This window comes from Xenopus tropicalis, chromosome 10 (genome assembly GCF_000004195.4).
Source record: "Xenopus tropicalis strain Nigerian chromosome 10, UCB_Xtro_10.0, whole genome shotgun sequence".
NCBI classification, from domain to species: Eukaryota; Metazoa; Chordata; class Amphibia; order Anura; family Pipidae; genus Xenopus; species Xenopus tropicalis.
This window is the reverse complement of record NC_030686.2, coordinates 50,096,461-50,123,718: the sequence shown is the minus strand read 5'-3', so window position 1 is coordinate 50,123,718 and position 27,258 is coordinate 50,096,461. Positions and strand designations below refer to the sequence as shown.

Here is a 27,258-nt window from a genome sequence, read left to right as displayed (position 1 = left end):
CAATAAAGGGGCCATTGTTACAGATAGGGTTAATGTTTAGCCCAAAGGGAAACCAGGACCATGTATAATTCATAATTGCCTACAGGGCTGGGGGTTTTCCAATCTCTCCTTTATTTCTCCTCCTTGTACTTTGAGCTGATTTAGTTGGTATATTTATACCCCTGGCTGTGGCACAAAGCAAATATTGGCAAAAGCAGCACAGTTACAGGGGTGGATAGTCCAAAGGCAACTTTTATTAGTGGCTGTAACCCCTGGGCGCTGGCGACAATGTGACCTATATCCCAGCACCACTTGCACCACTTGGACTATCCAATCAGACGCCAAACATTCTCACCCCCCCCCAGGCACCTGCGACGTCACATTGCCCCACCCACTGCGACACATTGCTTTTATCCATTCTATTTGACTGTTTAATTCTAAATAGCACTGTTTTTCCATCACATTAGAGTTTCGGTTTCAGAGCTAAAATGGGCAAAGGTCTCACCAGGCAGCAATGCTGTAAATAAAACACATTTGAGATGAAGGGTAACTGACCCTGCCCAATGTACTGTGAAACTATAACTCGGATACTACGGGGCAGATTTGCCAAAATGTGAGTTTAGAGCTTATATTAATACATAAAAACTCACCCACGTTCTATTTATTCCTATGGGATTTTACCCATTTTCACCCATTGATAAATATCAATGGGTGAAAATTATAATTCAAGTAATAAATACCCTTCTAAAAATCCCATAGGAATAAATAGAATGTGGGTGAGTTTTTATGTATTAATATAAGCTCTAAACTCACATTTTGATAAATCTGCCCCTGGGTGTATATCAATAACCCCAGCTAAACACTCACACTCCCCCGAGTACAGTAATTCATATCCTGCCCTACCAGCTACATGACTTTACATAGAATTACACACACTATACTGCTATAAGTACAGGTATGGGACCAGTTATCCAGAATGCTCGGGACCTGGGGTTTTCCGGATAAGGGGCCTTTCCGTAATTTGGATCTCCTACCTTAAGTCTGCTAAAAAATTTATTTAAACAGTAATTAAACCCAACAGGATTGTTTCCAGTAAACATTAATTATATCTTAGTTGGGATCAAGTACAGGTACTGTTTTATTATTACAGAGAAAAGGGAATCATTTAACCATTAAATAAACCCAATAGGGCTGTTCTGCCCCAATAAGGGGTAATTATATCTTAGTTGGGATCAAGTACAGGTACTGTTTTATTATTACAGAGAAAAGGGAATCATTTAACCATTAAATAAACCCAATAGGGCTGTTCTGCCCCAATAAGGGGTAATTATATCTTAGTTGGGATCAAGTACAGGTACTGTTTTATTATTACAGAGAAAAGGGAATCATTTAACCATTAAATAAACCCAATAGGGCTGTTCTGCCCCAATAAGGGGTAATTATATCTTAGTTGGGATCAAGTACAGGTACTGTTTTATTATTACAGAGAAAAGGGAATCATTTAACCATTAAATAAACCCAATAGGGCTGTTCTGCCCCAATAAGGGGTAATTATATCTTAGTTGGGATCAAGTACAGGTACTGTTTTATTATTACAGAGAAAAGGGAATCATTTAACCATTAAATAAACCCAATAGGGCTGTTCTGCCCCCAATAAGGGGTAATTATATCTTAGTTGGGATCAAGTACAGGTACTGTTTTATTATTACAGAGAAAAGGGAATCATTTAACCATGAAATAAACCCAATAGGGCTGTTCTGCCCCAATAAGGGGTAATTATATCTTAGTTGGGATCAAGTACAGGTACTGTTTTATTATTACAGAGAAAAGGGAATCATTTAACCATTAAATAAACCCAATAGGGCTGTTCTGCCCCAATAAGGGGTAATTATATCTTAGTTGGGATCAAGTACAGGTACTGTTTTATTATTACAGAGAAAAGGGAATCATTTAACCATTAAATAAACCCAATGGGGCTGTTCTGCCCCAATAAGGGGTAAATATATCTTAGTTGGGATCAAGTACAGGTACTGTTTTATTATTACAGAGAAAAGGGAATCATTTAACCATTAAATAAACCCAATAGGGCTGTTCTGCCCCAATAAGGGGTAATTATATCTTAGTTGGGATCAAGTACAGGTACTGTTTTATTATTACAGAGAAAAGGGAATCATTTAACCATTAAATAAACCCAATAGGGCTGTTCTGCCCCAATAAGGGGTAATTATATCTTAGTTGGGATCAAGTACAGGTACTGTTTTATTATTACAGAGAAAAGGGAATCATTTAACCATTAAATAAACCCAATAGGGCTGTTCTGCCCCAATAAGGGGTAATTATATCTTAGTTGGGATCAAGTACAGGTACTGTTTTATTATTACAGAGAAAAGGGAATCATTTAACCATTAAATAAACCCAATAGGGCTGTTCTGCCCCCAATAAGGGGTAATTATATCTTAGTTGGGATCAAGTACAGGTACTGTTTTATTATTACAGAGAAAAGGGAATCATTTAACCATGAAATAAACCCAATAGGGCTGTTCTGCCCCCAATAAGGGGTAATTATATCTTAGTTGGGATCAAGTACAGGTACTGTTTTATTATTACAGAGAAAAGGGAATCATTTAACCATTAAATAAACCCAATAGGGCTGTTCTGCCCCAATAAGGGGTAATTATATCTTAGTTGGGATCAAGTACAGGTACTGTTTTATTATTACAGAGAAAAGGGAATCATTTAACCATTAAATAAACCCAATAGGGCTGTTCTGCCCCCAATAAGGGGTAATTATATCTTAGTTTGGAGCTTTCTGGATAATGGGTTTCTGGATAAGGGGTCCGATACCTGTACACTATAAACTCTTGCTCCCAATATACTATTTAAAGACTCAGTAGGGGCCAATGTATAAAACAGGTTGCAGACCCCGCTGCTGGGGACACACAAGGGCCATTTTGCTTTGCTTGTTACTGAAAGTAAAGTCTCCCCAATGTTTCCACTCTACAAAGGGAATGGAGTGGAGTTGATTCTCACCCAAGCGCCGGACGATACCCAGAATGCCGCATGAAGGGGCTCGGTGAATTGGGCAGTGAAGGTGTGTATGGTTCTTACTGAGTCCTTCAGGTGATGAAATGCCAGCAGGCCGGACTCGTAGTTTACAAATATTCGGAAGCGATTTCCCTGTATGTGCCGCCGGGACAAGTCTTTCTCTTTACCGTCGTGCACCGCAGAATAGTTCCCGCACAACATACTCAGACACCACGATTCTTTATTATCTCCGATGCAGAACGCTTGTCCTTTCCTCTGTATACAGGGATAGGCCACCCCGACCCTCCAGTATCCCGACTCGCTGGTCTCCACGTCCCAGTAATGTTGTCCCGACGAAAACCTGGTGACGCTTAAAACCTGCCCGGACTCAAACCTTTCTGCTGTTTCTTCTCGCAGTTGGATTTCTGACCAAGTGATGAAACTGTTTTTGTATTTCAGCTTGACGTTGGTGGCAGCTGTTCCTTCATCGAGGACAATGTTGGAAACTTGCTGCGAGTCTAGTCTGGGCAAGACTGTATCTGAGTAGTTCATTTTAAAATGTGCCACCTGTTTACTTTTTACAACCACTGGTGGGCCCCCTGAGTCCGGCTGCTGGTCCCCACAGATGGTAGATTGCCCCTTGCGTTTCGTGTTTGTTGAACCAGATGAACACATTGGACTGGCCAAGCCATTGAGTAGCAAGTCTGAAGCCTTTTGGACACAGATTTCAGTCTTCTCTTTGAGATCCATCACAACATCCATCAACGCAGTGAGTAAAGAGCCCGATATCAGAACGTGATCCATATCGTCGGCCAGAGTCTCCGCTTCCCCCTCCTCAGAAGAACAAAACTCATCTCTCTCTGATTCTTCTAAGACTTTTATTGGATCATCCATGTTGCACAGCTCCTCAATGTGACCAATCTTCCTGGACAGCTCATCCTTCCTCGTTTCCAGCTTTGTGATTTGATCGGAGAACGCAAGGGTCGCCTTCTTCTCCTGCCCAGAGATCTCACTCAGGATTTTATTTTCCAAGGTTCTCTGCTTCTCCTGGATTTCTCTAAAAACGCCAGTAACTTCTTCTGTTGCATTGGTGGAACATTTATGATCTTGTTGCTGTTTCAGCTTCTCTATACTTGTCTCGGTCATCTTTTGATCTGAAGCGGATCTTTCAAGCAAATGTCTTAGTTTTTTAACCCTCCGCTCCCAAGCTTCTTTTAGGGGCTCCACTTGATGCCCTTGGTGCTCTTTGGCAATACAGCAGGACATACAGATACACGTACCATCTTCGGAGCAATAATACTCCAGGAGCTTCTTGTGCAAGGAACATTTTCTGTTTTCGAAGGAGGTGGTGGGTTCAGTTAAGACGTGTTCCTCAGACTTGTTGTGCACCCCCAGGTGAGTATGGCACAGCGACGCCTCACACAGGAGACAAGTTTTAACCGCAGGTACCTGATAGTAAATGCAGTAAGTGCAAACAATTCCAGTCACCTGCTTTTCCGTCTGGTTAGAATGGAGACATTTCACGATGTTGCACAGTCTCAGGTTCCTTGTTACCTCAGGTCTCCTCATGGAGGTGTCTCTGCATTCAGGGCAGGAGTATTCTTTTTCTCTCGCCCCCTGACTGTCCCAGCAGTTGTTGATACAAGCGAGGCAGAAGCTGTGCCCACATCTCAGTGTCACCGGTTCTGTATACAAATCATGGCATATGGAGCAGTCTAATTCCTCTCGTACAACCTCAGACGCCATTGATGAACAGAACAGAAAGAATAATTTAGTCCTGAAGTGTTTATTAATTACAAGAATGAGTATAATAAGGGCGTGGAGAGTTAATCTTTAACTCTGAAGTTTCCAGTTTCAAGGCATCATAAACCAACACGAAGGTTATAACAGTCACACTGTAAATTGCTCTTGCTGGACTATGAGTTGGTTTAATTTTTTTTAAAAAATAGTGCATCAAATCTCCCCCTAACTGGCCTTCAGGCTGGGCCCCCTTAGCCCATAACAAGGTTACAGATATATAGAAACATTGGGGTAACAGTCACCCTGCTATAGTTCCAGGGGTACCCAGGGCACAAGCACTCACCCCAAATCCCCCCCTAACTGGCCTTCAGGCTGGGCCCCCTTAGCCCATAACAAGGTTACAGATATATAGAAACATTGGGGGTAACAGTCACCCCGCTATAGTTCCAGGGGTACCCAGGGCACAAATAAGCACTCACCCCAAATCCCCCCCTAACTGGCCTTCAGGCTGGGCCCCCTTAGCCCATAACAAGGTTACAGATATATAGAAACATTGGGGTAACAGTCACCCCGCTATAGTTCCAGGGGTACCCAGGGCACAAATAAGCACTCACCCCAAATCCCCCCCTAACTGGCCTTCAGGCTGGGCCCCCTTAGCCCATAACAAGGTTACAGATATATAGAAACATTGGGGTAACAGTCACCCCGCTATAGTTCCAGGGGTACCCAGGGCACAAATAAGCACTCACCCCAAATCCCCCCCTAACTGGCCTTCAGGCTGGGCCCCCTTAGCCCATAACAAGGTTACAGATATATAGAAACATTGGGGTAACAGTCACCCTGCTATAGTTCCAGGGGTACCCAGGGCACAAATAAGCACTCACCCCAAATCCCCCCCTAACTGGCCTTCAGGCTGGGCCCCCTTAGCCCATAACAAGGTTACAGATATATAGAAACATTGGGGTAACAGTCACCCCGCTATAGTTCCAGGGTACCCAGGGCACAAATAAGCACTCACCCCAAATCCCCCCTAACTGGCCTTCAGGCTGGGCCCCCTTAGCCCATAACAAGGTTACAGATATATAGAAACATTGGGGTAACAGTCACCCCGCTATAGTTCCAGGGGTACCCAGGGCACAAATAAGCACCCCAAATCCCCCCCTAACTGGCCTTCAGGCTGGGCCCCCTTAGCCCATAACAAGGTTACAGATATATAGAAACATTGGGGTAACAGTCACCCCGCTATAGTTCCAGGGGTACCCAGGGCACAAATAAGCACTCACCCCAAATCCCCCCTAACTGGCCTTCAGTGACCCCATTGGCCATGCCCGCAAACCTGTTCCAAAAGCTGTGGGCCACATGATACAGACTGCACTGGGACATGGGGTTTATCTCTATATAAAGCATCAGTAATACAATAGTGTGCTCCATGTTAAAGGACAGAAGCAACTTGCTGCATCGCAGCTCTATTCAGGAGTAGTGAGTACAGTCTCTATAGGAAATAATGGGCTCCATTTACTCATGGGTTCCTTTGAGTTGAAACAATGGAGATAAATAATCCCCATGGGGACCCCAGGGCTACAGGGCGTCTGGCACACATGCACACGAGGTATTATGGGGAGTACATGTGTGCAAATAGCATAGTGGCCCTTACCCCTGAGTGTATGTTTATTTATACAGCACTGTACATAAGATGGAGGCCGCCCGGGCCCATAACACTGAACCCCTTCCCCTCAGTCCTGATATTAAACGCTGGGAAATGTGCCTTTTTGTACTTTGGCGCCCAAACAAACACCAGTATTGAGATTGGTACCAGCTGGGCCCGTACAGAATCCAAATGCTGCTCATTAGTAACCGGCTGAGGGGAATGTCTGCATCTTGTTTCTACTGCACTAACTGCCACTCACAATGTGCCCCCCTGAATTATAGAGCAACGGGGTGCAGCGCCACACAGACTCCTCCTCACTGGGTCCCAATTAAAACTTAAGTGACAACAAGAGACCGAGCCAAGGAAACTTCCCGCTCCTCAGCATCTGCCCGTTATTTCCGTACTGCAGGGTAGCCAGATTTATTTTTCCAGCCAAAGTCAGTTCTAAAACCAAAACTAGTCAAAAGCCACTTTGAAAGTAGCCCAAACATAGCCTAATATACTCAATGAAAAAAAATTCTAAAAAAACTGCCTTTTTAAGCATTTAATTACTGCCCATGCCCTGCGCCCCCTCCCCAGTTACTGGGATGGCTGATAATTCCCTCTGGGCCCAGTTACTGGGATGGCTGATAATTCCCTCTGGGCCCAGTTACTGGGATGGCTGATAATTCCCTCTGTGCCCAGTTACTGGGATGGCTGATAATTCCCTCTGTGCCCAGTTACTGGGATGGCTGATAATTCCCTCTGTGCCCAGTTACTGGGATGGCTGATAATTCCCTCTGGGCCCAGTTACTGGGATGGCTGATAATTCTCTCTGTGCCCAGTTACTGGGATGGCTGATAATTCCCTCTGGGCCCAGTTACTGGGATGGCTGATAATTCCCTCTGTGCCCAGTTACTGGGATGGCTGATAATTCCCTCTGGGCCCAGTTACTGGGATGGCTGATAATTCCCTCTGTGCCCAGTTACTGGGATGGCTGATAACTCCCTCTGTGCCCAGTTACTGGGATGGCTGATAATTCCCTCTGTGCCCAGTTACTGGGATGGCTGATAATTCCCTCTGTGCCCAGTTACTGGGATGGCTGATAATTCCCTCTGTGCCCAGTTACTGGGATGGCTGATAATTCCCTCTGGGCCCAGTTACTGGGAAGGCTGGTAATTCCCTCTGGGCCCAGTTACTGGGATGGCTGATAATTCCCTCTGGGCCCAGTTACTGGGATGGCTGATAATTCCCTCTGTGCCCAGTTACTGGGATGGCTGATAATTCCCTCTGTGCCCAGTTACTGGGATGGCTGATAATTCCCTCTGTGCCCAGTTACTGGGATGGCTGATAATTCCCTCTGGGCCCAGTTACTGGGATGGCTGATAATTCCCTCTGGGCCCAGTTACTGGGATGGCTGATAATTCCCTCTGGTCCCAGTTACTGGGATGGCTGATAATTCCCTCTGTGCCCAGTCCCTGCAGGGTATAGTAGTTCTGCTGCTTCAGGTTCAGTACTGAGGAATAGAAAAGGGACCTTCTGTCTATAATTGCATGCTGGGTATTGTAGTTGTATATTAAGCTTAGCTGTAGGCTAATAGTAACATACAAACTACATTACCCAGCATGCACTGGGAAAGGCATGTCAGAGAAATACAACTTGTTTCTAAACTACAAACCCGCCAAGGCAACAAAAACCCACATGGGATTTAAATTAGTAACCCAATTTGGCGAAAATCCCGCCAACCTGGCAACCCTGAGGTTATTTCTGTACTGTGACTGGGTGGCACGCATGCGCACTAGAGCGGATCCCCGCTTCCTTCTGACGTCACACAGCCTTGATGCGCCTGCGCACAGATTCGCGGGCTTTTGAGGGGAGATGGTTATGTGAGGGGTTTGGTGTAGGAGTCTGTGCGCCATATACGCTGTTAGTGCTGCTAGTTTGGGTGAAGGAGACGAGTTCATTTAGATATAATTATCTCTTTAGCAAAGGGGCAGGGGCCTCTGGGGGGCTAGAAAGGCGGGGAAGGGGCACAGAAGGGTGAAAGGGAATGGCGGCACGAACGGGAGAGTTGTGGGGGCAATGGCGGCAAACTGAGTGACTGATAGGCACACTGACTGGGGGGTAGACTTATTATTGGGGGCACAGCTGAGGGAAAGTGAATGATGGGGGGGGTGTAAGCTGAGGGGAAATGAGTTATTGGGGGCACAGCTGAGGGAAAGTGAATGATGGGGGGGGTGTAAGCTGAGGGGAAATGAGTTATTGGGGGCACAGCTGAGGGAAAGTGAATGATGGGGGGGGGGGTTAAGTTGAGGGGAAATGAGTTATTGGGGGCACAGCTGAGGGAAAGTGAATGATGGGGGGGTGTAAGCTGAGGGGAAATGAGTTATTGGGGGCACAGCTGAGGGAAAGTGAATGATGGGGGGTGTAAGCTGAGGGGAAATGAGTTATTGGGGGCACAGCTGAGGGAAAGTGAATGATGGGGGGGGGGTTAAGTTGAGGGGAAATGAGTTATTGGGGGCACAGCTGAGGGAAAGTGAATGATGGGGGGGTGTAAGCTGAGGGGAAATGAGTTATTGGGGGCACAGCTGAGGGAAAGTGAATGATGGGGGGGGGGTAAGTTGAGGGGAAATGAGTTATTGGGGGCACAGCTGAGGGAAAGTGAATGATGGGGGGGTAAGCTGATGGAAAATTAAATATTGGGGGCACAGCTGAGGGAAAGTGAATGATGGGGGGGTGTAAGCTGATGGAAAATTAAATATTGGGGGCACAGCTGAGGGAAAGTGAATGATGGGGGGGTGTAAGCTGATGGAAAATTGAATATTGGGGGCACAGCTGAGGGAAAGTGAATGATGGGGGGGGTGTAAGCTGATGGAAAATTAAATATTGGGGGCACAGCTGAGGGGAATGTAAATGACGGTGTATGTTGAGGGGAAATGAGTTATTGGGGCACAGCTGAGGGAATGTGAATGATGGGGGGGAGTGGGGTGCACATTAGAGGAAAAGTAACAGCAAAGGGAAGGTGAATAATTGGGGGGCAGAGGTGAGGAAAAGGGAACAATGGGGAACATAAATTATAAATGAATTAAATGTTTTCTAAATAAAATAAATAATTTTGCCACTGATTACTGACAGTGGACGTGGGCTGGCACAGGTGCATTGTTCCCCCCCCCCCTTACCCTGCGAATTTATTTGACCAGTTGGTCACAGGTTGCTGATAATTAGTCTTTAATTACAGGCTATACTGGTAATGTGAGTTCAGGTACTGAAAATGGTCTTTAGGGTTTTAGTAAGAGTCAAACCTTTGAGTTAATACTTATTCAAAGTTTATTCTTGTTTAATAGGGGGACTAATCATATTCTTGTACAAATGTCCAGCATCTCAGCCATTCATAAAAATGTGGTTAATCTGTTTCAGGTAGTGGCGGACTCTCCTTACTGATAGAAGCCAGGACCATGGCAGACCTGCTGCATCATGCTATGTGGGAGAAATATAAATATATACAGTGCTTATGAGGTTATTTTACTACCCTTCATTGGATGTTTTTTGAGGGCAATACAAAATATTAGTGGGCGGATTTATCATAGTATTAGGGTTGCTACCACAGAAATATGCATTCACTTTCTAAATACCTTACTGATAATCCAAGGTATATGCTCTAGCGCAAAAGCACATACAACCTAAGAAGCGCAACACTGTAGAAAAGAAAAGTGGTGCTTTAATCACATATATAAGTGCAGAGTGTGTGTTTGTGCAACTAGCACTGCCAGTGTCCCTAACACTACACCAATAAGTGAAAGAACAGAATGGGGGTACAGGGGATGCTCCTCCCTTGGGATTTAATACAACATTGTAGAGTACTCAAAGCCTTTTAATATCCAAATGATTCCAGGAGAAGACATCAGGTTCTAAAAGTGTATATATGAAAATAATTCACAGTATGAATAAAAAGGAGCTCCTCTAGAAACAGGCTAGATCTTGAACCTGGGCCATTCCTGTTATGTCCACCTCCCTTACTCGCAACTGCACCACTTATGCCAATACAGGTATCGGACCCCTTATCCGGAAACCCGTTATCCAGAAAGCTCCGAATTACGGAAAGCCTGTCTCCCATAGACTCCATTTTAACCAAATAATTCAGAATTTTAAAACTGATTTCCTTTTTCTCTGTAGTAATAAAACAGTAACTTGTAATTTTTTCCAACTAAGATATAAATAATCCTTATTAGATGCAAAACAATCCTATTGGGGTTAATTAATGTTTTATTGATTTTTTAGTAGACTTTAGGTATGGAGATCCAAATTACGGAAAGACCCCTTATCCGGAATACCCTTGGTCCCGAGCATTCTGGATAATGGGTCCTATACCTGTACTATTATGCTGCTGTTGATGAGACCCAGTGCGATCCCCATAATAAAATTCATTGCACAGAGTAGCGTTAAAGACCACGCTTCCCACCAACGTAAGATTATTAAAATGAAGAGAATATTGATATGCTGATTCGGGTCACTAGAATTGTTTCTATACCACTAAGGGGCAGATTTTTAAACCTCTAGATTTCTTGTGAATAATTTATTAGACTTAACCACAAAAAACACGAATACAAAATGTTGCCATCTCAAAGCTGACGAGAACATGTAGCAGTCAACAGCAGCTGTTGCTTTATGGTTTTAGAGGTTATCTGTGTTTTTTTTACGCTTTCGTTTGTGTGAAGATTCCTACGAAAGAGATTTTTTAATTTGGATTCTTTTTGTATTTTTTTCTCATTTGTGCTTTTCATATTAGGCTCTTTTACTAAATGACTTGGCGTTCATGGTGTTAGTAAACATGAGTGTTTTTGTAGTTTTAAAAATCACTAAAACCCACTTAAATCAGAATGTGGATAAATCTGCCTCTTAAGTGTCTATCCATCGTTACAAGCGTTGCTAAATATTTAATAAGTCAATCAATAAAACTACCCACAACATACTTTAGGAAAATATTCTTCAAAATTTGTAAAAACCAGGTATGATCAGTATGGCTTATTCCAATATAACTCAGAAGGCACGGGCAATATAGTGCTTGTCAACATGTTTTCAAACAGGACTATCCTTATCCTGGATAATCTCAATATACTCCAACCAAACTCCTTTTCTAACTTTAAAACCATCTATACCAGTGGTTCTCAACCTTCCTAATGCCGCGACCCTTTAATACAGTTTCTCATGTTGTGCTGATCCCCCAACCATAAAATTATTCCTGAGACCATCGGAAATACGTGTTTTCCAATGGTCTTAGGCGACCCCAGTGAAAGGGTCGTTCGACCCCCAAAGGGGTTCCGACCCACAGGTTGAGAACCGCTGATCTATACAGTGTATGCCTTCATTTGTAATCTAAACTATACGTGGAAAACACCATCGGGGCAGTTGGGAAACATTTGTGGGAACATCCCAATAATATACACACATCACAGTATTTTTCTTCCAGCCACAATAGTGATCTAAACAAATTTATAGTGTTGGAACATGTTTTTGGCCATTCAAAAGGGAGGGGAAAGTTTACACTGTCACAACATCATTGTTAATGTCTGCTAAGTTATATTTAGTTTGATATTTATCTGTATAGCAATACTTGTATCAATAGATAGATAGACAGACACTTGGAGGCGTATTTTGTCAGTTTTCGAATTTGTGAACTTTTTTCAATTCAAATAAACTTACAATTTTGCTTAATTCAAATGTTTGATTATTTATTGAAAACTTGATCAAATTAAACTGTGAAAAATAACTAGATTGCATCACATTCGTATTCTTCCGCCCATCTTCAATGGGTCTACAAACTCTTGAATATATAAGAAAACCATTGGCTTCTATGTGACCTCGCAAGGTTTTAGATGCTCAAGTTTTCGAATACAAGTGTTGAAAAATCACCCCCTTAGTTATAAAGGAAGAATTCTAGTGACTTGAATCACCATATTGATATTCTTCATTTTAATATTTTTACGCTGGTGGGAAGAGTGTTAAGAACTCGAACATAACAGGCGTATTACTTACAAATTATCTCAGGTTGAAGTTCTAGCCACACCTCTTGAGGAGGTGGCTTGAAGTGGGTTCAGAAACTCGTGAAACGAGAGAGAAATGAGAAGGATCACCCGAAACCCCCATTTTGTTACTGCACTTGGTGTGGTACAGAAGTTAGGAGTACAAGTTGCACAAATACACACTTGGCACTTATATTTGGGATTAAAGCACCAATTATTATTACTACAATGTTGCGCTGTTGGGTTGTAGGCGCTTCCTCCCTAGAGTATATATTATTTTGCTAATGCGACCCACATTAGGGGCTTGGCATCTAGAAGCATATCAGGGAAAGTTCCATAGTTTATCTGTAATAGCAAATACAAAGGAAACAAAAAACGTCTTGTGATGCAAAGATTGTGAGATTTTATTACTTCTAGAACAATATGAAAATCATGAATGAAACAACAACTGTGGAAAACAAAATACAAACTTATAAACGGTAAAAAGGCAAAAGAAAAATCCTGTTTCGTTTAATGGTAGAGAAATTAATATAATGTAGCCGGGGCGGGTGTTTGGATCAGCCCGACTTAACCCAGTGCGTGGGTATGGGGACATCGGGATTGTGTGTGACTTTGTCTAATGAGTGGATCTCACTGTGTATGGGCAGCTTTAAATCCTACTAAAAGTTGCATGTGTTTCTGCTCGTTAAGCAATCATGTCACTGTTAAATCTTATACTAATGATTCTCTTACAGTGACTGTAAATATAATAATAACAATAATGTATATTAAAAAAGTAAACTGTGCCTTAAAAAACATTTTATCGACAACCATTTTGGAAATGTCATCAAAAAACCCTAGTACAAAAATATTAACATCAAAACTTTCTAGTGTTTTCAATGAATCGTTTGTCTGATTTTGGTAAATGATAGGAATTAATTATCAAAGGGAAATGTACAAAACAAATCAACATTTTATTTATTTAATAGAGATAATATGATCTATTGTATTTCCCCGTAGCAGGAAACCTAGTTAAATAGAATAATCTCTGCTTTTCCCTATGGCTCGTTGATGCTGCAGGTTTCTTGTTTCAGTCAAACACCAACCTAAATTCAAATCCTAATTTATATCATTCGAATTTTAAAAGAAATCTACAATTGTATCAATGGTAAACTGAAATTTGCTTTGTTCCCTTGCTGAGATTCAGTGAATGCTGCAGAATTCTAGGGTTTAGCCAAATCCCAAACTGAATCCTGAATTCGGCGTATCTCTACTACCGATTTGGGGTATTTTGCAGCGGGAAGGAGTGCCTTCCAGTAGTTTTAATGGGTGGCTGCTGTTGGATGCAAGTTCCACTTGTGCAGTCATCCGCAGTCTATAGCATGAAGAACCCCTAACTGCATGATTGGTTTCCATAGCTTTATGGAAGTGAACTATTTTCCTTGATTGTGTATGGCATTTTGTGCATATTTACATGTTCAAATGATTTAATTTGAAACTTTCCTTAAGGCATGAAACCCGGGGTTTGTTTTTTGGATGTAGCACTCCTTATTCCTATCTATTCTGCCATTAATTTCTTCAATGAGTCCAGATAAGCAGGAATTAGTGATGTGGTTTCCTCCTCCATCTTCTCAACCCGGCCATCCAAACCGGTTAAGCTGGGGGATCTGACAAGGATTGCCAACGGGGAGGCGCAGCCCTGTATATAAGGGGGAAAGAATCTTGAATGTTGCATAAACTTCTTTCTAACAGCACAAAATAGATACTTTTTACCTTCTTTATCAGAAAATTATACAAATATATACTTGTATTAAATGTGCCACTTACTGAAGAGAACCCTTTACCAAAACTAGCTCTGTTCTTTGTGCGGATCTTAGAAAGTGCAGCCTCGGCAATATCCGCTCGCTCTTCGGCATCATCAAGTTCATTTATGGTCTTTCTATATTTGTTTAGGTTCAGGTTCGCTTGTTCCTCCTATAGTGAAAATAAAAAAGTTCAGATTGAAGATTATGGTTTATTTACTACACGGGGTACAACCTCTTCGCCACCATGACTTTGTTGGCCAATGGAGATCATTTATGGGCAATGACTTGCATTAATATCCACTCTATTTGCGGATTTTTACCCCTTTTTCTTTGTGTAATGGTACTATAAACAAACATCGAGAAGAGTACTCACCGCTTCTTCTGCCATTCTCTTGTACGTCTTCAGTTTACTCTGCAACCTCTCAACAAGTTCTTGGGATCGTTGCTGGGTCTTCTGATCTTCCTCTGCCTGAAAGACCAGCTCCTTCATGCGCCTTTCATATTTTTTTAAAGTCTTAGTGGTTTCTGCGTGTTTCTTCTGCTCAAGTTCCAGTTCTGTCTCAAGTTCTTTTACCTTAAAAGAACAAGTAATGCTTAGTTAGACAGTATTTTAGGTACTCAAAGCCAAGTAGGTGTTCAACCATATTTCAGAATTCTCAGTCTGACGGCCACTTAGGAGAAATTTAGGTTAAGGCGAGCTTTGGGGTGAGTGCTTGTTTGCTGTCTTGGAATTATTAGGGGACATTTATAGTAACTATGGCCCACTAGAGCATTTTAAAGCCTTTAAAATGCAGATATGGATAAATAAATGTGTTAATAAAACTTGCAATCTACCACATTTGTTCTATATTGATTACATTAGATTATTTTATTAACCTTTTACTAATAAAGAACTTAAACACTTTTTAATGGATAGGGTTGGGGGTCTTGTTTCCCTTAAGCAGTATCCCAGATGGACATGATGTTTCCAACACACCTTTCCCTCCAGTTTCTGAATTAACTTTTTGCCATCTTTTAAAGTCATCTGTTCGGCTTCCTCAATATTGGCATTTAGTTCCCTAATCTGACTCTCTAGTCCTTTCTTGATCTTCTGTAAATGATGTGTGAGGTCTTGTTCATGGTGCAGTTCTTCTGCTATTCTTGAAGTCTAGAAACAGGTGAGACAGGTTTTAGCTTGGAACAAGTCTTTAACAGAAAGAGAGAAGCACTAGGACAATTAAAGGACTGAGTTATCAAGGTTGAGATGATATTTAGGATATTTACTCTTCCTGACAAAAAAAATATCCAGCAAAAGGATTTTTATGTAATAGCTCATACCTGCCAAGATTTCTTCAAACCAATGCATAATCTCCATTTTGTTAAGAATCTGACAAAATTTTAAGATATTCCAAATATTTGCTTTATCATTAAATTGTATGGGAAGTTTGTGCAATGCAAGAAATATTTCATGTTTGAGAAAATTTGAGTGACAAATAGTGATGAGCGAATTTTTTCGGCATTACATTTTCCGCAGGAAAATTCATTCCGCGTCAAAAAAAGTAAGATTCGCATGAAAAATCAAGAAGAAATGTAATGTTTTGATATATCTCTCCCTAAGTTTATGTTTTTAAACAAGTAAATTATGGAAAAAAATTATATATTTAATCTAGTTTCAATAGTTTTGGTTGGAAAAATATATTTTTGCCAATATTAAGGCATTTTATCACAAAAAGCAGCACGTTCGTCAGGACATAACCCAAAAAACATTTATAAGTTATGCAAAACCTATTTGGGTGCTAAACATGAAGGGGGTTTAGTTAGTCCCCATGAAGGTACCGTCTTTAATGGACTGGCCGGCAAATTAACCAGACCCCAACCCCTTTGGGTATGAATATCATTGTATGATCAGAGCAAAATGGCGTACACCAAGTTGTTCTTCTGCAAAGAACTACAGAAGGCATAGGTTGAAATTTACCTTGAACATCTTAAAAAACCAACAAGTTTTTCTAATTTGAAAATGTAAATTTGATAAATGGAACAACTGTAGAAAATTAAATTGATGTAGTCAGTGTATTGACTATAACTTCTTATTAATTTAATGCTACAGTGATGAAGAAAAGTATCACCTACTATCAAAAATATCACTATTTCTGGATGTTTCCAAACTTTGGAACAGTAATGAAATCATATTTTGTTGTTTGGTTTTAAACGGACTAGAGTATTAGATTTAGCCTCAGAATCAAGGTCAGATGTGGTTTGTTCATGCAAGACGTTTTTACAAGTGAACACTAGATGGAAGCATATTCCTTCGCATCGAGTTTCCTTACATTTTTTCATGTGAAATTTACATTTTCTACAACGTTGCATCTCACCTCAGCTGCCGATTTCTTAGCTCTTTCTTCAGCATTCCGTAGCTCATTTAATAAGTCTTCGTTCTCTGCAGTTACTTGCTGCATGTTGGCGTCTTGCTTCTTTTTCGCAAGAGATATGCACTGGAGCTGTCAGATTTCAAAAAGATCACCCAGAGTAAAAATCACCTTGAACCTTTTAATAATGATATCCACTGTTTTTGTAGCTTTCAAAAAGAATGTTATATGCAAAATGTTTAATTATTTCTCATGAAATGTAATTTTAGCAACTCAGCAACACGCCCAACTTTCATAAAACTCTTAGGGGAAGATTAATCAAAGTACGAGTTCGAATCCCGAAATGGGTAAAATTGGGATTAGATAAGATCATTTCTGATGATCGGAAATGTCACAAAAATGCTTACGAAAAAATCGTAATAGTCACAATAATATCGTATTGGCGATCCGAAAGTCACAAAATTTTTGTAACCGAACAATCGTAAATGGCGGGAAAACTTTTTTGACTTTGATGTGCATGTTTTTGGAAGCCGCCCATAGGGCTCAATGGCACTCTTCAGCTCTAACCTGACCAAAGGAAAATCACGATAACAAAGCTTTAATAAATCCGAACCTTTTGTACTTGTTGCGACAAATACGATTTTGTTGCATAAATTTTGATGCAAAGTACGAAAAAGTTGAGCAATTTAACAAAAAAATTGCAGAAAATACGCACAATATGAAAACTTAGAAAAAATACGTTTTTTTGTATTCGGAAACAATCGTACTTTGATGAATGTGCCCCTTAGTCTGCTTAACCCTCTGAAAACAAAAATGTCCTTGTTCTATTTTAAAGGGGAAGTGTCTGTCCTTTGTCATAGGTGAACAGAAGATATGGATAATATTCTTCTGATATGTTAACACAAAGCTGCATATGAGAAAGTTAAAAAAGGTGTCTATTCAATGTTCAGTGTGATTGAAGTACACCATATTCATAAGGCATTGTTCTTCTACAGTGCAGAATCGTGGTGGTAGCTTGTAACAAACCAACAAGGAGCATTCTCAGTTGACACTGATGGAATACCGATAGCAACATTATTTTTTTTTTCATTCAGCAGATACACTTTGTATGTTGGAGCACATATTAATCTCAGAAAATTTTCTTTATCTCTTTCTAGGGTGAATAGCCTTAAGCCATTATTCCTCATAAGGAAGATGTTGCTTGCCGCGGGGTAGACATATCTTTTGTATTAACTTGGTAGGTGTATACTGTCATGGAACCCTTGTTGATGAATTAGTCTATTAGTTTATGGCACGTGAACAGGTGAATATAAAATCATATATATGTGTGCTTGTTTATATTTATTATCTTTTTTTCTAACTTGTCCTTTTCTGTTTAATTCTTTTCTTGACAAGCAGTCTAGATTGCTTGTATTTTTGGCTACGGAGGCCACCATAATGCATGTGTTTAGATGTTTTGCTAACTTGATTTTGTAGCTCATTGCATTTCTCGCTTATTTCCATCAGCTCCTGTTCCTGCGCCTTCTGGGACCGATCTGATGCCTCCACAGCGTTCCTTAATTCCTCCAGTTCGGATACGAGCACTCCATTCCGCCTTTCAAGCAAATTCCGCTCTTCAATCTCTTGTTCGTGTTGATGGGCTTCTTCTTCCATCTGTGTTTGCAGGTCCTAGAAAGCAAGGCATTGAATTGGTATTACATGTGTATTACAGAAACAACTATTACAAATAAAATTTCACTATTTATACTTTATAAGTTCTACTTGTTTTCACTGTTAGTTTAACAATCATATAGTACAGTGGTTCTCAACCTTCCTATTGCCGCGACCCTTTAATACAGTTCCTCATGTTGTGGTGACCCCCAACCATTTCTAAGAAATATGTGTTTTCCGATTATCTTAGGCGACCCCTGTGAAAGGGTCGATCCCAAAGGGGTCCTGACCCACAGGTTGAGAACTGCTGATATAGTAGGATTTTACCTTCAGCTGTTGCTGTTGTTTTTTCACCAGCTTCACCAATTCTCCTGTGTTTTTATTAGAATTTTCTAGTTGTATCTCCAGTTCATTAATATCATTTTCTAATTTTTTTTTTAGCCTTGTGGCTTCAGCACGTCCTTTCACTTCTGTGTCCAAGCTGGCCTGTAAGGATTCAAGAGTGCGTTGATGGTTCTTCCTAGTTGAATAAGAAGAGTTAGTTTAGTACAATAGACATTGCAGTTTGTTTCAAAACTCAAAGGCAACATTGTAAAAATGTTGAAGACCATTACAGTACCTAAGATGCCCTTCCCTGGTTGGGCTGGTTGGCAGATTCCTCATGGAATTGAGCTGCACAATGATTTTACTTTAGGAATGTTAGGGCAGATGTTTTTTGGTTGACTACTACATTTAGGACAAATCCTTAGTTTTAAAGAAGTTACATTTAGTGCTAGAGGACTAGACTCCAATGAATAGAGAAGGATGAAGAAGCTTGACATAAACTGGGGGGAGAAAAGCCAATTCTTTGCAAGGTGTCCAATTATTTACCAGTGCAGGGATATCAATTTAGGTAGCAGCCACCCTACAGGATTTGTGATCTTTTGGTCTTCTATGGGGTATAAACAATCTTATGTTTCTTGTTTACTTATGGGATGGTAATCACTTTTGTTGAGACTACAGCTCTCATTAACTTTTTGGAAGGGCAAAAACCTTCAATGATCTGAATATGAATTGGTAAAGACTTCTGATAAAGCTGTTGTTGACTTCATCCAATAGCTCTTCTACAAAATAATTCCCCTTTTCCTCCTTCAGTCCACTCTAGAAATGCATTTTATTTGAAGTGTTTTTGTCATAAATTGTTTGTGGTACAGTCCTGTAGCAGCCTTAACTCTCTGACTCTGAGAGAAATTATGATATTAGAAATAAGAGTTTCTAGCAATTAAGATGGCTTTCCAAGAATGGAGACATTGTCTTCATTGTACTGCTAATGGCAAATTGTCTGAAATGCCTGTTGGAGCCAACAAGAATCATGGTTAAATGAAGTCTGTTTTCCTTTCTACCTGGGTTTATAAACCAGCAGGCTTCTCCGAGCTGGTTTACTGTGGCCTAGTCCCTAGTTCTAGCTGTTTTGTCTGGCATTTCCTTGCATTGTATAAACTTTCCTGTCTTTACCTGGTCGCTTCTAATTCCTCCTCTTTATCTTGGACTCTTCTGTCAATGTCTGCTTTTAGCTGTGTGATCTCGAGCTGAAGTCGAACTACTTTGGCCTCTTCAACCTGTTAATAGAAGTTATGAAATCACAGTCATTAGAACGCTGCCAATAGGGTTACGGACATACTTGGCGCAATCCCCTTATACGTTCTAGTTTGTTGAATTACCAAAGCTAAGTTTTACAGCGTCAGTAGTTTTTTGTGTTTAAATATGACCTATCATGAGAAGAGACCCAGATTTTATTTTGTTTGCATTACTTATATCATCCCCTGTTAGTTTTTAATTGTTTAATTGTTTTAAGGTTAGTTAATGTTTAGGTTACTTAGTTTTTATTGGGTTTGTTTTAAGGTTAATTAGTGTTTAGGTTAATTAGTTTTTTAAGGATATTTATGAATAAAAAGTGTAAGGTGTATTGGTTTAATGTATAGTTCTATGTTAGGTTAAGTTTTCCCCAACATTGGGGCCAATTCACTAAAGGTCGTTAATGCTTATCTCGTAGTTTTTTGCGTTAAAAAGTGTGCGATAAATAAGTACCGATTCATCAGAGTCATTCTGCATACGTTATCACTCAAATCGCATGCGTAAAAAAGCGCATGATCGCAATACGGTATTTACATCACATTGCGGTAATTATGGAATACAAATAATACTAACGCGTGATTCACAAACGCATATGAAGTGTTAACGTGGAAAATATCGTGATAATCTATGCTAATATTAACACCTACTTGGAGTAGGCGGTGCTCAAAAAACATTGCGATTCGTAAGCGTTTGTGAAGACAAGATGGAGTTTGCAGTCGGATTTTTGTTGGATTTTTATGTGAACTTCCTAGAGTGATGCATCCTGGAGTTTTCAGGGAAATAGTAATTTTCAGAACGCTAGTTTTCAGAAAGTAATGGTTACGTGCAGAATAGGGTGCAATAATATTTTTCACCGCACACGGCAAAAATTATCGCACATGCGTTAAACTATCGCTTAAAATCACTCATCACCAGATAAATAACAACAAGGCCATCGCTTCTTAATTCTGACAAGTGTCCTTTTAATGAATCGATCGTTAACTTGCAAAAAATAAGAAGTGATAATATTTTTAACGCATGCTATAAATAGCACTCGTTTTTTCGGACTTTAGTAGAAAACCCTATAGGGTAGTTGAGTCTCTCCCAAATTGCTCTGTGTGTAGGTTTTCCAGGCTGCCAGTCTGTTCTGTGTCAGAAGAATGAACATTTGAATCATTTATTTCTCTATATTGTGTGATAAGTACCTGTTTATAGAAACTTATATTCTTATTAACTTATTACTGATATTTTTAATTCTGCATTGTTCTATTCTAAAATCTCAAATTAAGAAATTTTGTGTTTTTATTAGTTTATATTAGTTTCCTCTGCATCTGCTAATAGATCACTTTCTTATTCTGAATTATAATTGAAAAACAGACTTCTGTATAAGTAGAGGAAGACGGACTGTAAAACTCTGGATGTCAACTAATTTGTAATCCTGATACACCTAACTGTGATTAAAATGCTGCGTAAAGGAGCTGCTGCAGTATTTATGAACAGAGAATTATTAATAAATCAGTTGAGTTTATGGTGATGCCTCGCCGTAACATAAATCCATGCGAAGATTGAATCCTGTGTTCTGAAACTGCATTTTTAATCTCTCGCTCTATATTAATCCTCTTGACTAAACATGTAGAGTTCTTGTGCTGACACCGTTTATTTCAACCCAAGTTATTAAAATGAGTTGCTTTGATCTCTGCAGAGTCAGCTCAGTAATTGGAAATATGGGAGACGAGGCAGAAAAAGAGAAAAAAGTGTCTGTTTAGGTATTGGGGCAAATGGACTTCAGTAGTGATGGGCGAAAAGTTTCGCCAGGCATGGATTCGCGGCGAATTTCCGCGTTTCGCCATTGGCGGATTGTTTCGCGAAACGGATGAAAAATTTCGCTGCGGAAAAATTCGCCGCACGTCCAAAAATTGTCGCGCGTCAAAAAAGAATAGTCGCGGGCGACGAAACAAGAGCCGCGCGACAAAACAAGAGCCGTGCGCGACAAAATAATAGCCGCGGGCGATAATTTTTTTTGTCGCACGACATTTTCGCCGCTTCGCGAATTTTTCGCCGTTTTGCGGATCTTTTCAAAGATTCGCGAATTTTTCGGCGAAACGGAACAGATTCGCTCATCACTAGACTTCAGTGCTACTTATCGATGGGTGGTTTTGTTTATTGTTTAGTCTGCACAGCCCTTTATTGTCATATTAGGCAAGATGCTTTATAAGTTAACAATATAAAAATCACACAACAGTCGTGGTTCACTAATCCTCTTAATATGTTCACTCATTTTTGTATTCCCTGCTGCTCATACCTACCATCCTATACAAATAAAACCTCTAGTGTACGCTTATAAAACACACATAAAAGGGCTGCAGGCCTTTACGGGCAGTAAATGCATTTCTTAGTAGCTTCACATGCCTTTAGATGGGTCCATAAGAGTTGCATCCTTTTGACCAGGGACCCGCTTGCAATTAGAAGTAGAGCTGCGGGGGGGGGGCTGACAATTTTTCCCACATCTTATTGATAGAGGAAGCAAGCTGGGGAGTACGTTGTAGTCCAAACAAAGACCTTGGACAGTGAGGCAACCCATTCTGGAGCTTCAAAAGTAGCTGGTGGAACTGGTGTCTCCCAAGGCCCTATCTGAGGTACCTGCTGGAGTTCGGGGTGCTGAAGGTTGAGAATGGGCAGGGTTGAAACATGAGCAGAGAAGTTCAATTTGGCCTTCTTTAAACTTTGCGAGACATTTTGTACCCCCCCTTGAGAATAGATACCCCCGCCTTCTACCGTGGTATAGGGAATAAGACCCCCCCCTATGGGACCTGTATGGGTCTGTTACACCGTAACTCAATAAATGCTGTGCTTAGCTGCTTTTGAAGAACAGGTAGGAAAAAAGGATCCTGTTTGAGCTTGCTGTGAAAAAGGAGAGGGAGAGAGCAGAGACCACAGTTTGAATCAGATGCGGCACTGGTGAAGATGAGCCATGAAATGTGCCAACTGGAAATGTGCAGGAGAAGGAATTTCCTCCGACTGGAAGTGACATCTTTACTTGCAGTACATCGAAAGAGCTGAAATGTCCAGTACCCACACTGTTTGGGGCACAGACTGTGATGTCGGAGGCCGGTGCTGCAGCCACCCAGGACTGTTCAAAGTCCCATATAGTTAAGGAAGACCACAGGGACAATTGGACAGACAGGCAGCTGAACCACCTATGGGGACCACACACCTCCTCCTTACCTGCCAGGAGGAGAGAACTGATTTGGAGCATTCGCCTCGTATGGTTCCCCCTCCACCATGTTGAGCTCTGATCCCTGAATCCCCTTTTGGGGCCTCCTTAGTGGCCATTCTTAAACTCCTGGATGAGGATACTTTTTGAGCTAGGCACGGGATAAAGGGAAAAAAGGAAAGCTGGTCTGCAGCTTTGACTTTACTGCAGTGTTCTGCCTCCTGATGTGACGGCCCATTTACCCTGCTATTCCTGTGCCCCCTAGAAGTGGGAGAAACGATTTATAAAGCTAGGACATTTAATTAAATTGATTCTAAGTCTGTATATGTAGACCTTTAGGTTTTTTCCAGGGAATCCTGCAGATAAAGAACATTGTATTTTTCAGTTTTAGGGCTAAAAAGTGATTGCAAATCCTACAAAAAGTTTCCTCATTTATTGTAGCCCCATCACTTACGTGCTGTTGATTTCAAGTGTTTGAATGGCCCATTTAGATGTGAGTAAGGAGTAATTTTAATCATATTTTTGCATATTTCCCAACAATCATACACAAATTACAATCTGCGGCGGAGAATTGCTCTTTAACAACAAGCGCTGTGCAACAAATTGGCGGATATGTTAAGTATCTTTTCTTTGCTTGTTGCACTGCTTCTGTTTGCTTAGTCCCTGCATTGTTTAACATATTTGAAGACAAAATATTACGGTGATTTGTTATTTTTATAGTGGAATCCTGCACAACACATATTCTTGAGAAATGTGTAACTAAGGTGCACGCCGAAATTGGGGTTAAAATATTTTCTGCCTGCCGAAGCCGACAGGCGGAACAAATGGGTTATTGTGTTTCCGAGGTGTGTTGCCGTACACCTTGGGATTAATGAGAGGGCATATCTTGTTCAACATTCTGTTACATGAGATTGACTAATTTCCCCAGACTTTAATTTACTCTCTAATTAAGCTCGTTTTTTCACGGGCTTGGAAATGCGCAAGGTTCCTTTTGCAACTGCCCAGCAATTTTTCTGGAAATGTCAATGCTGTTCCGTTTATATTGTGAATATAAATGCGTGTTGTATTTTATTGGCAAGTTAAACTAAGTGATGTATGATTGCTTTTCCAACAGAGAGATCATATTGCCTGTCCCGCTAAGTGACTCTCTGGGAGAAACTTATTATTGACTTGTTCGACACAGCTTTACAATTAGTATTCTGTGCTTATTTATCAAATTGAACAGACTTAATGTGCTTCATGTACAAAGAACTGTAAATATATAATTACAACAAATACAAAATCTTGATCTGTAAAGGTACCTGGGGCACAATTATACTCCCGACATGCCTTTCTTTGGATAATTTTGTAATTTTGCTCTTTGTATATTTGTATGTCATAAAAAAAAGTTTTAATGGAAGAGTAGAGTTGATTATTTACAGCTTTACACTACTTTATTTGAAGGTATTTTCTAAATTAAACTCTATGAAGCAGTAGACGTGAGACTTTGATGGAGGTTCAAGAGTCCTTCTCATAGCAAGGTTACAAGTATGTGAAACAGTTATAGCAGGCAGCCCGCTGCCAGTTCCACAAATATAGAGCAGTAAATAATTCGGACCCATCTCACCTGGGACACAGCCTTATACAAACCAGTCACTCCCAAATATAAACTACTTGACTTTGAGTCTGTCTCCCTTGGGGGGATACCTGCACAGTTTGGAAACCTCTGTTCTAAAGTTTTACCTTTAATATTTATTTCTAAAAAAACAAAAAAAAAAAAATCAAGTACCCTTGATCTGTCTCCCTATACTTGTACTGTTGTTATGCAGTAAAGCTATGCAACAAGGACTTTCTTCACTGACTGGCAGCTTATGGGGTCAAACTACAGTTTGAAGGTTGCCTGTGAATTGATTGTCCTAATTGCCCGCTCTTTGATTTAGGCATTACTAGAAAGACAAACAATAGCAATCAAACCTGTTCTGAATTTCTCTTAATTGAACAAGTTCGAGGGCAACATGCAAACAAACATGCATTTAGTAGCCAAATCAGGCATGTTAGTGGCCCAGCAGCAATTGGGTAACACAATTTGGGATCTCATGTATTATAGGCAAATGGTTCCTGAGCGGAACAGGCTTAGAATGAAACCTACAAAAGACGGACTGCAGAGAGCCGAGTCTTTCGTCTTCACCCTCGGGAAATTTCTTGCCAATTTAGTTTCCTTGTATCATTTAAATGGTCGTGGAGCAAGTGGTGCATTTTATATTTTGTTATGGTGCTCTATAAAAGATCAAGTTGCGCACTATATTTACATATGGTGCTTTATAGAAATCGCTTTAATTAGGACACTGAATTGAAATGACCCTCCATCCTTCACCCTTCTACCGGTCATAAATCTACATGTCATTTACACTTGGGGCACAGATATTCCAATTATCCCATCTGCATTATTCATCAGACCGGTTCTCTACTTACCTCTAAAGCAGCCTCCGCTTCTTCATAAGCCACTTGCATCTCTTCCTTCTCCATTTCTGATTTTTTCTTTGATTTCTGAAGTTCAAGGGTATTTTTCCCAGCGTCTCTGAGTTGTTCAGTCAGGTCAGCAATTTCTTCTGGAGCACCAAAAATACGCACAAAAAGTTGCATGAGTGTTGATATACATGGCTTGTACATGTGTCCTGCCTCCACCTTTCATTCTCTACATTGCATTGGAGCTCCCAAGATTAATATAAACACCAAAGCACATTGCAAGGTAACAGATTTACAGAAGTTTTATGGCTAAAATCAAACAAGGCAAACATAGTTGGTAAAATACAGACTCTACAGTATTGATTACAGGGCGATAAAACATACCTTGCAGTGTCTTATTCTCTCTTTTAAGGGCCATGACCTGCTCGTGGGTCTCCTCAAAAGCAGTTTTAATCTTGAATAGTTCTGTAGTGTAAAGACGGCATTCCTTCTGTGACGCGTCCAGGCTGCTGTGAACGTCCTCAAATTTTTGGCGCCACTCAGTTATCTGCTTGTCAATCATCCGCTGTTTCTTGTCCAGGGCCTCTGAGGCCGTGTTTGCCTGGCCCATAAAGAAAGCCTTCTTAGATATGTTTGTAATGAACTTCCTAAAAGCGTACTTACGAGCAGATATTTGCTTTATGTCTGAGATTGGGTTGTTGATCTGTTCATGTTGATCAGTCCATTAGATAGGCAGAATACACTATGTAGCTATGCAAAGACATGTTTTTTTGACATTTTGGTTGTTCAAGGAGAATTCATGTTTCTAGCAGTGCAGTGTTTACTGTATAAATGCTGATCAAGCCAGAGGTATTCAAAAGCGATACCTTAAACCACATTTTTAGGTGTAATTAGCATAAGATGACCAGATATGGTCTGAATTTCTATTGGATACTTCATACAATGCTGTGCTGGTCATGGTCACACCATCGAAAGAGGATGTGGACTCCAGGTCTGAGAGGTTAATGTATAAGTGTTACTTGGGAAAGCTGTAAAGTCTGAGGAAATATCAGGAAACCTGCACCACATTGTATCAGTTATTTTTAAGGCTAAATTAATTGCACTCCACACAAAAGCGGCCTGACGGTGAGGTTGAGATCTAGGATCAGCTTGATTTTTTTCTCTTTAGAATTCTTCTGCTTCCTTTGACAGCCAAATAGAAATACATTTTGTATAGTTGAACAGAACGCCCAGAATAAAGAAGAGCTGATTGGATGGCAATGTTTTATTAATGGGTTTTGAGGGAACCGGGAGAAATTGCTGATGGTTTTGGAGATTATGCAAGCGGGGATTGTAGTGTTATGCTGTTTACCATTAAAGCAGATCTTAGCCTGAGATTCAAATCCCCATGGCCTTGCTGAATAATCTCCAGCTCTGTCAACTGAGTAAATTAGTTTTATGTTGCAGCATTGTTCCCACTTGGTGCCATTATTTTTACCTTTTCAAGATCCATGCAGACATCTTCGATCTCTCCCTGAAGCCTCTGTTTTGTTTTTTCCAAATTAGAACATTTCATCTGAGTTGCCTCAACTGCTTCTTCTGCTTCTTGTAAGCGTGCCGTCAACTTCTTCCTATCATTGAGATAAAACAAATGTTACATAACTTGACTTTCAACCCCTCAGTAAGTATAAATTCTAACCTCGGACTCTGGGCCAGTACTTCTCTTCTTTTCAAAATTCTTGAGGTGCCTTCTATGAGTGCTCCTTTGCGAGCCACCATCTTTGAAGAATCTTCATGGGGTTCCTAGACAAGATCAAGGACTGACACATGCAGTAGAATGAGGTCAGCTGGTTAAAGG

General features: G+C 40.6%; 2 protein-coding genes and 1 long non-coding RNA gene across 4 annotated transcripts in view; 1 reads left to right on the top strand and 2 right to left on the bottom strand.

Moving 5' to 3' along the window:
- Positions 1-2,976: 2,976 nt before the first annotated feature.
- LOC116407931 (E3 ubiquitin/ISG15 ligase TRIM25-like) lies at positions 2,977-4,824 on the bottom strand. The gene has a single exon (XM_031894208.1). It carries the CDS (start codon positions 4,747-4,749, stop codon positions 2,977-2,979), a length of 1,773 nt encoding a protein of 590 aa, XP_031750068.1. The 5' UTR covers positions 4,750-4,824.
- A 7,946-nt stretch (positions 4,825-12,770) lies between these two features.
- The window catches only part of LOC100495690 (myosin-16), a 66,247-nt gene continuing 51,759 nt past the window's right edge, over positions 12,771-27,258 (bottom strand). For both annotated transcript variants that reach the window (XM_031894659.1, XM_031894660.1), the window contains 11 exons: positions 26,899-27,031; positions 25,806-26,022; positions 25,428-25,564; positions 19,664-19,767; positions 18,497-18,689; positions 17,984-18,187; positions 16,526-16,651; positions 15,151-15,321; positions 14,548-14,748; positions 14,197-14,343; positions 12,771-14,068 (listed from right to left, as the gene is read on the bottom strand). In XM_031894659.1, the coding sequence (XP_031750519.1) occupies positions 13,928-14,068; positions 14,197-14,343; positions 14,548-14,748; positions 15,151-15,321; positions 16,526-16,651; positions 17,984-18,187; positions 18,497-18,689; positions 19,664-19,767; positions 25,428-25,564; positions 25,806-26,022; positions 26,899-27,031 (1,774 nt within the window). In that variant the 3' untranslated portion in view covers positions 12,771-13,927. The remainder of the gene's footprint in view (positions 14,069-14,196; positions 14,344-14,547; positions 14,749-15,150; positions 15,322-16,525; positions 16,652-17,983; positions 18,188-18,496; positions 18,690-19,663; positions 19,768-25,427; positions 25,565-25,805; positions 26,023-26,898; positions 27,032-27,258) is intronic.
- LOC108645153 lies at positions 17,299-18,270 on the top strand. The gene is made up of 2 exons (XR_004220668.1): positions 17,299-17,756; positions 18,026-18,270. It is a non-coding gene; the product is annotated as an uncharacterized LOC108645153 (long non-coding RNA).